The 15,817-nt window shown below is 33.4% G+C and overlaps 1 protein-coding gene across 2 annotated transcripts in view; it reads left to right on the top strand.

The window, feature by feature from the left end:
* MALRD1 (MAM and LDL receptor class A domain containing 1) overlaps positions 1 to 15,817 on the top strand; it is a 264,634-nt gene that overhangs the window by 176,393 nt on the left and 72,424 nt on the right. For both annotated transcript variants that reach the window (XM_084510831.1, XM_084510832.1), the window contains 3 exons: positions 68 to 196; positions 5,425 to 5,586; positions 11,904 to 12,061. In XM_084510831.1, coding sequence (XP_084366957.1) covers positions 68 to 196; positions 5,425 to 5,586; positions 11,904 to 12,061 — 449 coding nt within the window. The remainder of the gene's footprint in view (positions 1 to 67; positions 197 to 5,424; positions 5,587 to 11,903; positions 12,062 to 15,817) is intronic.

Genomic DNA, 15,817 nt, shown 5'->3' with positions numbered 1-15,817 from the left:
AAAAAAATTAAAAAGAGCATTCTTTGATTTAATTGTAATTTTGATTTTAATGTCCTGTTGTTTTCAGCTGGAGAGGATCCCAAGGAATGCCCTGCCCTCACTGATTTTTTGTGTTGGAATAAGGATTGTATAGAATCTCATTTTGTCTGTGACTATAAACCAGACTGTGAAGACCTATCGGATGAAGCTGACTGCAGTAAGTATCTCTTTGTGTGTTAATGTAATCTCCAGTTAAAATTATAACTTTAAATTCTGTAGCATAGCTCAGGTGGATTCATGCAGCTGCTCAGAAGATAATTACAAGCTGGTTGCCTGTTCCCCCAGCACAGAAGGTCTGATATTTTAAGATCCTCAGAGATGTTTACTGCACAAAAAATATTTGTGTCATTTGGGCACAAAAATGTAACCTAGTCATTACAAAGATTATATAGAAAAAACAAAAACAAAAACAAAAACAAAAACAAAAAAACAAAACAAAACAAAAAAAAAAACCTTTTATTTAAGGAATAAAATCCATAGATTACAATCCAAATTTACTCTGAAAAGATACATAAACTTATTTATTTAATTGAAAGCTTTTTAGGCTGTCAATGTTGAATAATAATAATTAAAAAAAGCTAAATAACCAAATTAATGCACAAGAGCATTTAGGTGTGATTCTGTTATTAAAAAAGTGATTATGCATAAACAAGTCCATCTTTCAGATTAATCCTGTTTTTGCAATCTGAGTCATGTTGCTACCACATATTCATTGTTCTTTGTTCTTGCTACTACTGCAGAGCTATGACAGTGTATTCTTCCTATTACATTATTCAGAATGGTTGGACAAAATCCAGTGTGTTTATATTTCTGCAATCCTGGTGAAGACTGAGACAAAATTTGCCTGCAGGAATTCTTTTCTAATGCTATTTGAGATGGACGGACACAGCACAATTTTAAAAATCCAGATCAAATTAACAGTCTTTCCAATTCAGATTTGAAATTGAAAAGCAGTAAAATGTTGTGCTGTTTTCTTCCTCCATTTTTTTTTTTTTTTTTGACAATAATTTTCCAGACCAGACATTTGGAGCAGGAAGTTTAAACAGTCCATATATGTAATTCAGTAATAAATCTAATTCTCAATCTTCAAACTGCCAAACCAAATTCTGCCATATTGCACATATGGTTAAAAGTAATCTTGATAGACAGAGAAAATAATGGAATCACATACATCAATGTTCATACTGCATTGAAGCCCAAGTACTCAATTGAAATTTACTCAATCGAAATTCACCAACACTTGGCACTCCCTTGAAAATCAAAGGCATTTCCTCTCACATATTTTTGCTAAATGCTTTGACTGGACTGGGTACAGAAATAATGACCCATTACCTGGTCATGTAAATTACACTGTTTTAGACAGACAGTAGATTTTAGTAGACATGAAAATGTCACTACATGACATTTAACTTGGACTTTCTCCCTCTTTATTGTTTTTGTAAAAGTAAATGGCAATTCTGAAGTACATATGCTGATGCTGGTGTCTCTGTTTCTGGTTTTGCTTCTACTGCAGTGCTTTGCATTCCAGTGAATTTTTGTGAACCATGTGGGCGGAAATGAAAAGTTGAATGATAACTTCCAGAGGGTATCTTTTTCAACTAGACAATTTTTAAACAGATATTCCATATTTCCTGTCTGTAGTATGCATATTTTTTCAGTAATTAAACAAAGTAAGTATAGCAAAATACACTGTAAACTCATCCTTTTAACATTTTACAGACCTAACAAAGACCCAGTAAATCGGAATTGCTGTCCAAAGTAAATAGCAAAATAATGATCAGAAAACTATCAAGGAATATAATTTATTCTGTAAATATTGTTACAGGATATAGTAGTTTCCTTAGAAAGGCTTGCCTGTGTTGTCTGGAGGGGCTGTAATGGCATCAACTTTCTTTTCTTAGTCAGATAATAAATGGTGATATTTCAGGCCATAATTTTTATTGAATCACAGTAAAGCAACCTAGTGTGCAATAGTGCAAAAAACTTTTTCCAAGGGAAACAAACAGACAAAAAACAAACTGATCTCTTTAAATAAATACAGTGAAATACCCTTTCATTGTACATGGAAAAGCTACAATGAAATTTTGAAATTACATCAAAACATTTTCATCTCTCTTTGGTCCAGGTGTTGCTGCAGAAGTGACAAAATAACATGGCAAAATAAGAGACAGAATGTAATGTAATCTCATGTACAAAGTACCCAGATAAGTCTCAAGTATAATGTTACCCTACCAGATATATTAGATCGAACAAATGAAGTAATGATGAAAAAAATGAACATTTGAAAACATTTGAAAATGAAAAACAAATGAACATTTGGGTAAATGCACATTTTCTCAAGCATATAGACTCAAATAAGCATTAAGAGGCAAATATACAGGTATATATATATATATACACAGGTATATAATATATAATAATATATATATATATTATATACCTGTATATATATATAATATATATATATACAGGTATATAATATATATATATATACAGGTATATATATACACATATATATATAATCCTCTATTTTTAATGCTATTTTTCTTTAGTCCATAGTTACCTGCTATCAGCTCTGAAAACTTTGACCAAAGTACATTTATGTTTATAAAGTAGGTTCACTCAAGCAGAACATCAGGATTTACCTAAAAAGCACAATTATTTTACATAACATAAATACATAAAGCATAAATATTTTACATAACAGAAAGAGTTGTCTAACTATTTCCATCTGGAAATAGAAACCTAATATTTTAAGGAATTTTTTTTTAAGGAAAAAAAAAAAGTTAACTCTTTTATCACAAAAGAGTAAATACCCACAGAGAAAGCCCTTCGTAGTCAAACCTGCCCCATGGCAAGTTGTTATGGCCACATTTGCCTACAATTTTCTTATTTTCTCAGAGTTCAAATTCCAGGCTCATTTTCTACTATAACTTTATACCAGTGTAATTCCAAAGAAGCCAATGGGTGATAATCTCCTGAAGAGCAATTCCCTTGTGCAGGATTTAAAATATACATGTAATCTGGATAAACTAAATTGTATCCGCATAGCCTGGTGAAGTCTTTTATAAAAAAATAAAATAAACTCAAAGAAATTACTCTATGCTTCATTCCATTCATTCAGGCAATCTTGCAAAATTTTCATTCTCTTTCAATAACCCATTGGAAGTACTGAGGTGAAAAAAGCACACATGAAAGCAGTTTCAATTTTAATGAACTGCACTCTATTATACACCCAGATTTGATTAATAGCAAACCTCACTGTTGATGAACCAACTAGAGGAATGCTTGAATTATTGAAATAAAAGCAATTTTTCAGATAAATGGAACAATTGTCTTCTGAAGGCTTCTAAGTACGTTCTGTTTACCCTAAAAATAAAAAGTACCCAGGAGGTGCATATATGTCAGGTGATTCCATCAACCCTGTAAATACTGATTATAAATATTTAACATAATTACTTTCTAAATGTACTGTTAAAATATTAGGGTAAAATTCCTGAGGACAGGTAATCTATTATGAATAGTATAAATTCCATATATAAATTCATTTGGACTTTTATCTTTTTAGAACTATACAAGAAAATTGTAATTCCTGTTGAGATTAATGGATTCCCTTCTTTGCCCTGCCATGCTTCACTGAGTTTCCATGAAGATTGTAATGCAGTGTCAGTGTGAACACTCAGTGTATTTGTGTATTCCTTTCACGATTTCCAAAGGTCATGCTGCAAATAGCACTAACAGAATGGCTGAGGTTGGAAAGCACCTCTGCAGATCTAGTCCAACCTCCTGTTCAAAACAGGATCCATTAAAACAGGTTGCCCAGGGCTGTGACCTGTTTAAAATATCTCCAAGAACGGAGACTCAGCAACTTGCCTGGACAACACAGACAAGTGTTTGGCCAGTGCAACAGTATAAGTAAAGGAAAATAAAATCATATAATTTTTTATCCTTCAATGGAATTTCCTGTATTTAAATTTATGCCCACTGCCTCTTGTCCTGATATTAGGCATCACTAAGAAGAGTCTGGATTTGTCTTCTTTAAACCCTCAAAGCAATTATTTATGCCCACTGACGCACACTATGCCTGTTCTTCTCTGGGCTGAAAAGTCCCAGCTCTCTCAGTCTCTCCTTATGATAGATACGTCAGTCTCTTGTAGTAAAGTAAGAGTACAGTACATTACAAAACAGTACAGATCTTTCTTCTAGCATTCAATGAGATATAGGTTCAATAAAGGTTATTCTTCTTTTAAGATATTTGTCCTAGACGTTTAACTATGGTGAGAAATATTTACAGAAAAGCAAGTCCAAAAGCTTTACAGTCTGTGTGTATGCAGATCTTGTTCATACAATACAAGTTGATAGTGATAAAAGTTCTAAAAGTTGTCTACAATTTACATGTTTTTTTTTTCTATCTATATATTTTATACCTAGACAATGATACATAAATAATTGTATTTTAATGTTGCAGAATACTTCTAAATCAAGAAATTAACTCTAATTCCTCAAATCCATTTGAGGTTCTGAAATAGTCACAGTCAGACCTGCTTCTCAAATGCATGACTGACCATGATGTTTAATAGTTTGGAATCTTTCCCCAGAGTCCTTTTACAGAGGAAGTCTTTGCTTTTACTCAGCAATCATGTAGCTGCCTCTGCTCAAATTCTAACCTGAAAAAAAAAAAAAAAGAAAAAAAAAGAAAAATTTGCTCTTGGAAAATTCATGTCTTCCGTATGATGATCAAGGAACAATTGTAACTAAGGAAAAGAACTTTAAAAGCAAAAAAAGTGTTTCTGATAGAGATTAATCTCTTCGACAGCATTTGTACAATTTTGTTGACAAATTACTTTTCCAAAGTCATTTTAAAAAATCAGAGACAAATCTAAAAACAGAAAGTCTAACAAAGATATCCTGAATTCATTCCAGTGCACTAATCACTAGAACTTCTCTCTCATCCCAAAGTTACCTTCATACATAACACTCACAAGGGTCATCCAACATATGTCAATGAAAAACACCACTGGGGAAGTGGAGTACATTTTTACTAGCTAATTTGCTAGAAATCATTCTGTCCATTCACCTTGAATAATAGCTAAAATTGGTGGTTACAGCTTTGTCCTCAAGGCTTACATGGCCATGTGTCTACAATAACTTTTAACACTGTTTACACCTTCAGAAAGCAAAGGATGGTGGCTTTTGTGTGTGTGTGTCTGGGAAGGGGTAGGTTATTTTGTTTGTTTCTAACTCACTACCATATATTATTTATGTCAGTACATGGGAGTGCAAGGAATCATAGTATTAGCCAAATAGAATTCTCTCCATTACCATGTACAATAAGTTCATTACAGTCTTGTAGAGATGATAATTTACTTCCTGTTATATTTTCAGGTTACTACACAAGTATTCCTGGAAGCTGTAACTTTGAAACACAAGAGCAAGAATGGACCACTGTATGTGGATTAATACAAGACTCTAGGGATGATTTTGACTGGAATGTTAGCGAAGGTGGTGACTTTGGACAAACGGGTCCTGATACTGACCATACACCAGGTATTGCCATGTGTCCTACATAACTGTAGGGAAAATTAAATATTCACTGAACTCCAAAAAACACTGTCCCATAAATTAGCATCAATTAGTCAACAGTCAGCTGCACATAAGTGAGCAGTGTGCCCATGTGGTCAGGAAGGCCAATGATATCCTGGCCTTCATCAGAAATAGCATGGCCAGTAGGACTAGGGAAGAGATTGTCCCTTTGTACGTAGAGTGCACCTCAAGTACTGTGTTCAGTTTTGGGCCCCTCACTGCAAAAAAAAAAAAAAAAAAAAAAAAGGATGTTGGGTTTCTAGAGTATGTGTTGAGAAGAGCAATGAAGTTGGTGAAGGGACTAGAAAACAAGATTTATGAGGATCGACTGAGGGAACTGGGGTTGTTTAGTCTGGAGAAAAGCACGTTGACCTCATCACTCTCTACAACTACGTGAAAGAAGGTTGCAGTGAGGTGGGTGTCAATCTCTTTTCTCAGGTGGAAAATGATAGATTGCAATAAAATGTTCTCAGGTTGCACTAGCTGAGCCTTAGGTTAGATATTAGGAACAATTTCTTCATGGGAAGGGAGGTGAAGCAAGGGAGTTTTAGGTTAGATGTTAGGAAGAACTTCTTTACTGAAAGGGTTGTGAGGCGTTGGAACAGGCTGCCCAGGGAAGTGGTGGAGTCACCATCCCTGGAAGTCTTTAAAAGACGTTTAGATGTAGAGCTTAGGGATATGGTTTAGTGGGGACTGCTAGCGTTAGGTCAGAGGTTGGACTCGATGATCTTGAGGTCTCTTCCAACCTAGAAATTCTGTGATTCTGTGATAGGCTGCCAAGGGAAGCATTGAAGTCCCCATGTTTGGAGGTATTTAAGACATGGGTGGGCATTGCACTAAGGACATAGTTTGTGATGGAACATGATAGGTCAGACTGATAGTTGGACTTGATGTTCTTGAAGGTCTTTTCCAACCTAAATGTTTCTATGATTCTATGAAACCTCAATGTGATCTGTTGAGCTTATTGTAATACAGACAAGTAATAGTGAAAAATTAGTACAGTTCGCGAAGGTTATTACGATATTTAAAGTTCCAGTGAGTGTTTAAAACACTTCCTTTTATATTAAAATTACAACTAAGGATACATAAAAAGCTACGACAAAAATATTAAATGTTTTAACAAACTGAATCTTGTCATTTATACTATCTGATAATTTCTAGTTCCATCTGAACTCAGATTTAAAATAAATAAATAAAATAAATAAATAACTTGCATAACAGCCCATTGCCCACATTTTTAATTGTGGTTTCAGCAGCACTGTAATTTTTAAGACTACTATTTTCAAAACGATCTTGATTATATCATTCTTAATACTCCACTTTAGCTTGATGCATTCATTTAGTCATTTCCAAAACAATGAGCTACTAAATACGATATAAAGTATCTAATTAATCATCCCATCTGGGACATAACAGAACTCTTTCTAAAGCAGTACAGCATACTTCTACAAGTGCAGTTGTTGTTGATAAGTCTGCAATGAGATTTTTAATTAAGGGTCTACTTGAAAAAATGTTTAAAAAATACCGATATGAAAATTTTAATACCATAAAAGAGGATATATCTGTCATTATCCATGCGTTACTAAGTTAATGTATTGGGCCTTGTTCAGAAATGCTGTGGCAGTGTATCCATGTACTGTTGAATGACTGAACAAATTTGGATAAACAAAGGTAAAAATAGTAGTCCAGCCATCCATTTCTTTTTAGTCACCTAAGCAGGCAATATGGATTTGTATTGAATAGTACCTTGAATGAGACTATCCAATGACCCTGGCTGTGCTGTAGTCGATCTCTGGAAAAATTTGTGGCATTGTAGGCTTTTTTTCAGGCAGTTTCAACACGGTACCAGTTCTCTGTTTCCAGTATCAGCTTGCACCCTGACAAAATAGTTGGACATCTTGCAAACCTTTAGCTAACTCATGTTCAAAAAATAGATTTTCTGAGAACCCAGATTAGTCTATTGTTATATTTCCTTCTCCTGATCATCAGCTCTGTATTTTTCTCACCTATCACTAGTATTTTTTTTCGCTCCTCAAAGAAGCTACTGGATTCAAATGAAATCCGTGTTATGAAACCTTTTGTGTTAGATCCTGATACTCATGATGCTCTACTTGTCAATAGTTGGAATAATCTGCTTTTCCAGTAGTGTCATACACTTAAAGAGCAACTGATGAGCAGTGTGTGTGGATGCATGTGAAATGCTTAAGGTTCATAAGTAAGGTCTTAACTTTTCTCCCTGTTATTGGCATGCCAGATATCTTAATGTAGAAACATCTCCTCTATTAACATGTTCCTACAGGATGATACAGCCAGACTACTAACAGAATGCCTACTGATTATCAGCATAACAAAATGTACTAATGGGCCGTTCCAGTTATCTGTGCTATGAGACAGCAAATTATAATTATATACTAAATAAATATAAAATTATATTGTATTATATTTCTTTCTGTATTTATTATAAATCTGAATGGAAATTTAATTTCCATCATAAAGGTACCAATTGCTATTGAGAAGTGCTTAATTTTCTTTTCCAGAAATTTTATTTATTAGGAATCCTAACCAGTTCTAATTTTTATTTTATTAGCAAAGAATAGTTCAGATTCACTGTACAGGTGTCACAATCTTTACTGGTTTAATCTTGAATTTGTATCCAGCATGATCTGCAGGTGGATTTTTTTGTTTGTTTGTTTTACATTTCCAAACTCAACAGAGACATCTTATAAGCAGGTGGCTGTAACCATTTCTGTCCTACTCATTTATCTTCCCTTTTTGTTTGGCAGATCCTGCACCTGATGCAGGAACTGTTCACCTGATCATGAGGGAACTGTTTAACTGCCACACATCACAATTTGTCATTTTATAGGAAGCAGATAGTCTGTGTTGCTGTTGGCTATAATTGTGGAAGTTCCTCTTGGAAAGGGACAGAACAGACAGGGTAGAGGTAGAAACTAATTCAGCTGTCCCAAGCAAGCTGTTCTTTGTAAATCAGTAGTCTGACTTGCTTTCTTGCTCTTCCTGTGATGCAATGTGATGATAAAACAACCTCTAGCCCTTGGCTCTTCAAGGAGATTTTGTGTGTTTTTCTATTTCAGTTCCTCTTACTTAATTGATTCTTCTTTGCATCTTTGAAATTACCCAGGAATTGTAAGAAGAATAAAGTTAATAAAAAGAAAGGAAAAAGTAAAATGGAATTACAGCAAATGTGTTTACAAAATTGTCTAGATTTGTAATTTACTTGTAAATTAAGTGGGCAAGAAATATTCACATTAGCTATAATGAAAAAGAATCACTTGTTAGAATTGCCAGCAGTCTAGATACAGACTCTCTGTAATGTCCAGCAATATCTGTCAGTCCGTTCCTGGTCCAAACCAATTTCTTCTAGTTCCAAATTCATTTCCTCTAGTTACTAAGCATATACATTTGTTGCACAGATCACGAGTGCCATTATAGCAATAGAATGAATCCTGTGGTATTATACCAACCATGTACTATGTATATTGGAACAGCTTTGTGTGTAGGTTTGGTTGTAAATGTGTCATACTGCCTCATCTAGCAAAATCTAAACTAACATTACAGATTTCAGATGGGTAACAATATTAATTTCTGAAAAATTTGCATTAGTTTAACATAACTAATTTACTGCATTAGAACAGTCTCAAGGATAAGATAAACCCTGTGATTTGAACAGAAAGACATTTTGTGAAAAATAACGACTATATTACAGCTATGTCTAACATTCTGCAATTTGACTGAGATGTCTCTTATTCAGGTCTCACTTTTAAAAATTATTTCCATAAATTTCCTTATCATACTATTCTTTCCTGCCCCAAAACAAGACACTTTCAGCCTTTAGCCACAGTATCCATGAGCTATTGAAACACTCTGAGGATGTTACTGCTCAAGTCCAGAATGTTTGAACTTCAAAAATATCAACCAACTAAAAAAGCATGTCTATTTAACTTTTGCTGTATATCGTATACATATGCTGTATATCATATGTATATCATTTTGCCATATGTCATATATTATGTAATATGTAGGCAGGCACCCTGGCTTTCCAGTCTGTTATTTAGTGTGCAAATATTCAGCACCATTCTACTTATGAAGAATGTAATATATCCATGTCACTGTAATCTTTCAAATAGCTTTTTCTCACCTGAGAAAATTTACATTTCCTAAAAAAGTTTGAGGCATAACATGATACCCAGATAATCCCACTTGAAAATATCATCTCAAATAAGATTGCTTCGAAGGCAACAATAGAAACTAAGAGCAATTCCTTGACAGTTGCTACCATTTACAAATTGTTCAAATTCTGGGTTTCCTTCCACTGACATTCAAACTGAATAATTCTCACTCTGAACTAACGTTCATTTACAGGTCTGTGAGAATGGCATGTCGAATAGCAGTTTGAAAACCCATTACATAGCTCACTTTATGAGTCAAAGGACTAAAATTGCAATCAATTTTAGGTGGAAATAACTGCAACTCACTTCAGATGAGAAATTACTTTTGATATTTTAACTGCAGTCCAAGTGAGTCTGGCTCTTGAAGTGACAAAGGAGTGAGCATCTTTTTTTTGCTTTCTTAAAAGCACTATTTGTCTCCCTACTAATAAGTGACAGATTGTGTCTTTTATGGATCTTACGAACTGAAATATATATATATATATATATTATTTTTTTTTCTAACAGAATTTTTTAAATGACAGAATAGGATTTGGAGAAAGATATCAATTGTCTTTTAGGCCTTATAATAAAGCTGCCAGACAGGGGACTGTCACTAATCTGCCTGAAAATTTAGTGATCATGACCTTGCATATAACACTTAAACTGTTTTGCTAAGTTGTCAATATAGGGAGTAACTAGGTTTTAAAAAACATTTTGGATCCATGCCTATTTGGTTTGTTCCACAAATATTTATTTCCTTTCCAGAATAACAATTCTGGAAATGGTGTTTTTTGTTTGTTTTGTTTTGTGTACTTACCCCAAGACCATCATGATTGCTGCTCTCTTTACAATTACAGCATCTTAAAAATTACATTCACAACAGACACAAAAATCTTATACCATATTTTTCCCAAATCTGCATCCTTGAATTACCGAAGTATTGTAGTAGTGCAGAATAATTTTTGTGAAACTGTAAATTGACGAGCATATGAAGCTCTTAAATTCAGCTGCAGAGTATGAATATGCATGTATGTTTTATACATGAAACATAAACAGGGTGGGTGTGAAGGTGACAGTTTATTTTTAAGGATTTGAGAATTCATTGACCTAAGAAAGAAAAGATGATTGCTAAAAGATTAGCAATTCACTTAAGTTTATCTGAAACTTAATTTAAAATCCCTTTCCACAGGGACTGCCATCTTCTTTACAAAATGTTCATTAACTTTTATTTATAAGACGAAGGAAAAGGATTGCAGAGAGTCAATCTTTTTTGGATATACCATTTGTTAATCACTTATTTACAGAAAGGTTTATAAGAGCTTACATGAGGTTGACTGGCATACTGTTATGATTCTGAATGTTTGGTATGTCTTATGTCCCTGAAAAGAGCAATTAGGATTCATTCCTTAGATTAAAAATTCTGAACTTTTAACTTCTCCTGAGAAGACTAAGCATGATCTGCCCTCCACCCCACACCCCTCCCCCTTAAAAAAAAAAAAAAAAAAAAAATTAATTAAAAAAAAAAGTTCTTATTTGAATAACAGGTATTTTAAAAGTTTTAAAATAGATTTTTGAGAAAGTTTGCTTAATCAGGAAGTTCTTCCTGAGATAAAGTTTTGTAAGCAGGCTTACTAATTCTGTTATTTGTACCTTACCAACATATTCCATCATTTCACACATTTATGTAATTTAAAATCAGAAAGAATTGATTGGCTGACTTTCTGAAGAGTATTGAAGAAGATATTAGTGTTTTGGGACAGTAATGTTTGGAGTTCATATGCAGAAGCTCCTACTTACTGAGTTTTCAGAATCTGTGAGTGAGTGTTGGTGCTTGCAACATGATTTAAATTTATTATTCATATTTATTATTAATATGAATCAAGTATTTACACGTGGGTAAAAAAGGCACAGTGAGATCTGATGGTTACATTAATATTATATGTATGTAATAAACAGAAATACACAGTTTTAACCCAGAACATCTCTGTAATGTATGGGTATACATGTACATTGTAACAGATACTAGTATCTATGTGGGTAAAAATGCTTTTCCTTTAGAGCATAAAATAGTACTGAAAAACTATAAATTATTTTAATCTTTTTATTGAGGTAAAGGACAACGTTTTTTGTATGTAAACTCATCTAACCAGAAGGAAGGAAATAGAGCGAAGATAATTACTACCAAATTCTTCCCAGCCAGCCTTGGGATCTGCAGAGTTCGGTTCTGGTTCTGGATGTTTGCTTCTAGGCAAACAGGAGTCTTAAAGGTAAGAGAAAAAGCAAGTCTACCAATTCATGCCACAGTAATAATTGCACTAGTAGTATTTGCATTTCTGTGTCTAAAATGATCTAAATCTCAGAGGCTGTTAGCTATACTTCTTCACAATTTCACTGTCACTATACCCATATAGAAAAATTTTCTGTCAAGATCAACAGGGACAATTTTGTTCTACTCTTAATTTCACTTGAAGCCCTTTTGCTATATGTGCAAAAATTAACACTGCCTATCTATCATTCTCAGACCTACTGAACATCAACACTGCACAATCCACTATTTAACATCAAATCGTGTTAGTTTCCAAAGTTTAGGACAAAAACAAGATATGCAGTTTAAAAGACAAGTGTTAAACAAATTAATGTCACCATGTATCAAGGGTGTTTGATTGAAATAACTGGCAATAAAGCATTTAACCATATTTATGATTATAGTTCAAATATCTTCTTGCTGTTCCCCAAGCATCCTCAGTGGGCCAACTCTTAGTTGTTAATTCTTTTTGTAAAATCTCAAGCAGTGATGTGTATCCTTGGCAAATAATTCATTTCACATGGCTCACTGAATAAATATGTTGCATAACACCTTTTTTACAGGCCTGAGCAAGACTCCTATCTGTGCCAGCTTGTTAACCTGTATTTTCAGACATGTATTTATGTCAGTTTTATTACATGTGATGGAATATAAAAAAAAATGTATACATTACCAGTGTTTTTGTATTGACAATCTTTATCTTTGGTTTTCTTCCTTATGTTCATCCCCACTGAAAAGGATCATAGCACAATTCAATAGGAATACAGTATAATTTGTACTGGACTTCAAGAGGTCTCTAGTCCAAACTCCTGCTCAAAGCAGGGTCAGCTGCAAGATCAGACTAGGTGAAAACCTCCAGAAATGGAAACTACCCAATTCCTCTGGGCAACCCCTGCCACTGCTTGGCTGCCCTCAGCATGAAATATTTACTTCTTATATCCATTCAAAGAATAATGTTACCTTTCATTCAACTTTTTGTCTGTCCTTTTAAAGTATATGATTATGGGATGGTATTTTTATCTCTGTCACTTAGTTCATGGGCACTTAATTAAGAGTAAATAGAGAAAAAAAAATACATAAAGTTATTATAAGCAGAAGGTCCTTCAACATTATTCTTATCCTAAATCTAAAACACAGCACCATACCAGCTACTAGGAAGAAAATTAACTCAATCCTAGCCAAAATTCAGCCTGCTTTTTAAAACTGATTTTTAATGAATTTTCAGGTAATTTTATTTTAACATTTCTCACTACTAAGTCAATAAAAATTCTCAAAACCTTATTTTTCGCAAAGATATTTCAGATATTCAATATGAATTTTTAGAAGAGTTTATATCAATATTGTAATTTTAGTATTTGAATATAGCTTTTAAAGTACTAGGCCATGTCCTCAAGTCCATTCTTCCCAGTTTCAATTATTTATACCTTCATATACTCAAACTTTGCACATTAAGATTAAGTAAACAGAGCAGTAAGTAAAGGTTGAGAGCAGTTCCAGATTAAATTGAAGTAAAAAGCAAACAGTGATTACCTTATGGATCAGTTAGTAACTGAAATACTCCAAGATCATCTATGAAAGATTTGTTTAAATTTACTGTGCAAGAAAGCAGACAAAATTTTTTTGAAGGAGCTTCTGAACTGAAATTTTTCAAGTATTACAGCACCCTTAGAGTTAGTGAATAAGCAGGTGTATACGGCCTATGTATGTGGAGTTAGTCAGACAGGCAGTCTGTGTTTTTTTTTTCTTTTTTTTTTTTTTTCCCTTTTTTTTTGTGCTCAAGTTGCAATGGAGGTTAAAAAAAGAAACAAGTCAAATGGTAATAGGAAATCTGAATAATGTATTAGAATATAGTTATGTCACTGCAACAGATGATGATGTAGCTATTATCTGAAATACAGCTATCTGCAACATTTATGTCATGTCTGGATTTTAAAAAAGGAAAAAGAAAAATTAAAAAGGAAAGACCACAAAGACAGAATATAAGCAGAGATGAATGATTAAAATCACCAATTTGGTTAAAAGAAAGATAAAAAAAAAAAAATGAAGGATGTCTCAGTATTGGAAATAGATAATGTTGAACTACACAAACTTAAAAAAAAAGAATATTCACCAAGATTAGAAGAGTAGGTATTAAAGTTGCTTCTCTTCTTTATTCACAATGCATGTTTCTCTGGGAGAATTCTATTGCCATAAACTTTGTAATTTTTTACAGGGGAAATAAAAGCATAAGCTATTATTATTATTGCCTTTAGAAAAAATACAAGATCTACAACAACTCTTACACTAAGAGTGAAAGTTATTTTAAAAGATCTGAATACTGATGCTTCATTGTTCAGTTGTTAGCCAACAAAATAATAATAATAATAAAAAAATCATAATGATTTGTTATGAAAACATTAGCTTTCCTTAGAAGTACTTGACAGCAGCCTTTGAGGGATGAGTTATTCAGCATTAAACACAAGACTAGTCTAAAGTATTAATGAATATGCTTAAAGAATAGCTCTAAATATAAACAGTTTTTATTACATATATGCTACAAATGCAAATTTAGAAAATTAATTTCTCTTTACATTTTGATTAATGAAATAGTAGAGACATTTCAGCAAGAAATTGAGGTTATTTTAACACCTGTTTTATTCAGTGGCGATCCTATTAATTATCTGTTAGACAGAAAGCATGCAGCTTTCATTAAGCTGCAGCAAGCTTTCTCTATCAGTTTATTCCAGGAATTTGTCACACAATTGAGATTTAAAAGCCAAATTTAATTTAAAAGCCAAATTGATATTTGTTGATACTAAAAGAACTGAGGTGTGGTAAATTTTTGTATAGTACAGGTCAATTTCACTTAAAATGACTAATTTTTTATTACTTCAAACCCATGTTTAAAGAGATAAAGAGAAAAAGGGCATAACTTTCTGAAGTGTTTCTCTAATGTGACAGTGAATGGTGATACAATTTTGCTAATCTGTTCTGTGGGCTTTGGAGAAACAATTTCAATATTCCTGTAGTGTAGCTTTATCCCCAATGAAGACATGAAATAATGACTGCTGAGGAACAAGAACATTTTGAAGGCATGATCTTGAGGATGTAGAGTGGAAAACTTAGTATCATTATTCACTGGAGTTAGTGGGAGCTTTTCTCAGCTGACATATGTGTCTGATGCCTAGTGAAGTGAAAATATGTGTTGTCTTTCCCAAGATTCTTCTGCTTCCTTGGCTGCTGATTACAGACAACAGGATGGGAATGTTGGGAGAATACACCCCTTGCTATGCACCCCTCAAATCTGCATTGGCTTCTTGATTATTAGCCAATTAATTAACCTTCTAGATAGAGCATAGTAGTAGTCTCCAGCATGCCAACTGCTAAAGTCAGGGAAGATCAGGAAGATGATATGTTATCTTGGAAAGTCAGCATGAGGGTATAGAATAGCCACATGAGTTGTAACTGCTGATGACTAAGTAGAAAATAGCAGTGTGTATTTTGTGACCTTCAGAAGTACATGCACTTTCCCCACCCACAGATTGAGATAGAAGCTGAAAAAGGAATTCAAGAGTCTCTAACACACGGGACATGCTGTGGTGAATTAGAACTGAGTCATGATTTTAAGGCAGGAAAATGGGTTTTGTGAGAGAATACTGTTCACATATGGACTACAAATGAACCAGCTGGCAAAGGCACCTTGGAGAAACACCAAGAAACAAGTATAAAAGCTTCACTC

The sequence above is a fragment of the Aythya ferina genome (assembly GCF_964211825.1).
Source record: "Aythya ferina genome assembly, chromosome: 2".
Classification (NCBI taxonomy): domain Eukaryota; kingdom Metazoa; phylum Chordata; class Aves; order Anseriformes; family Anatidae; genus Aythya; species Aythya ferina.
This window is presented reverse-complemented; position numbering and strand designations above follow the sequence as displayed.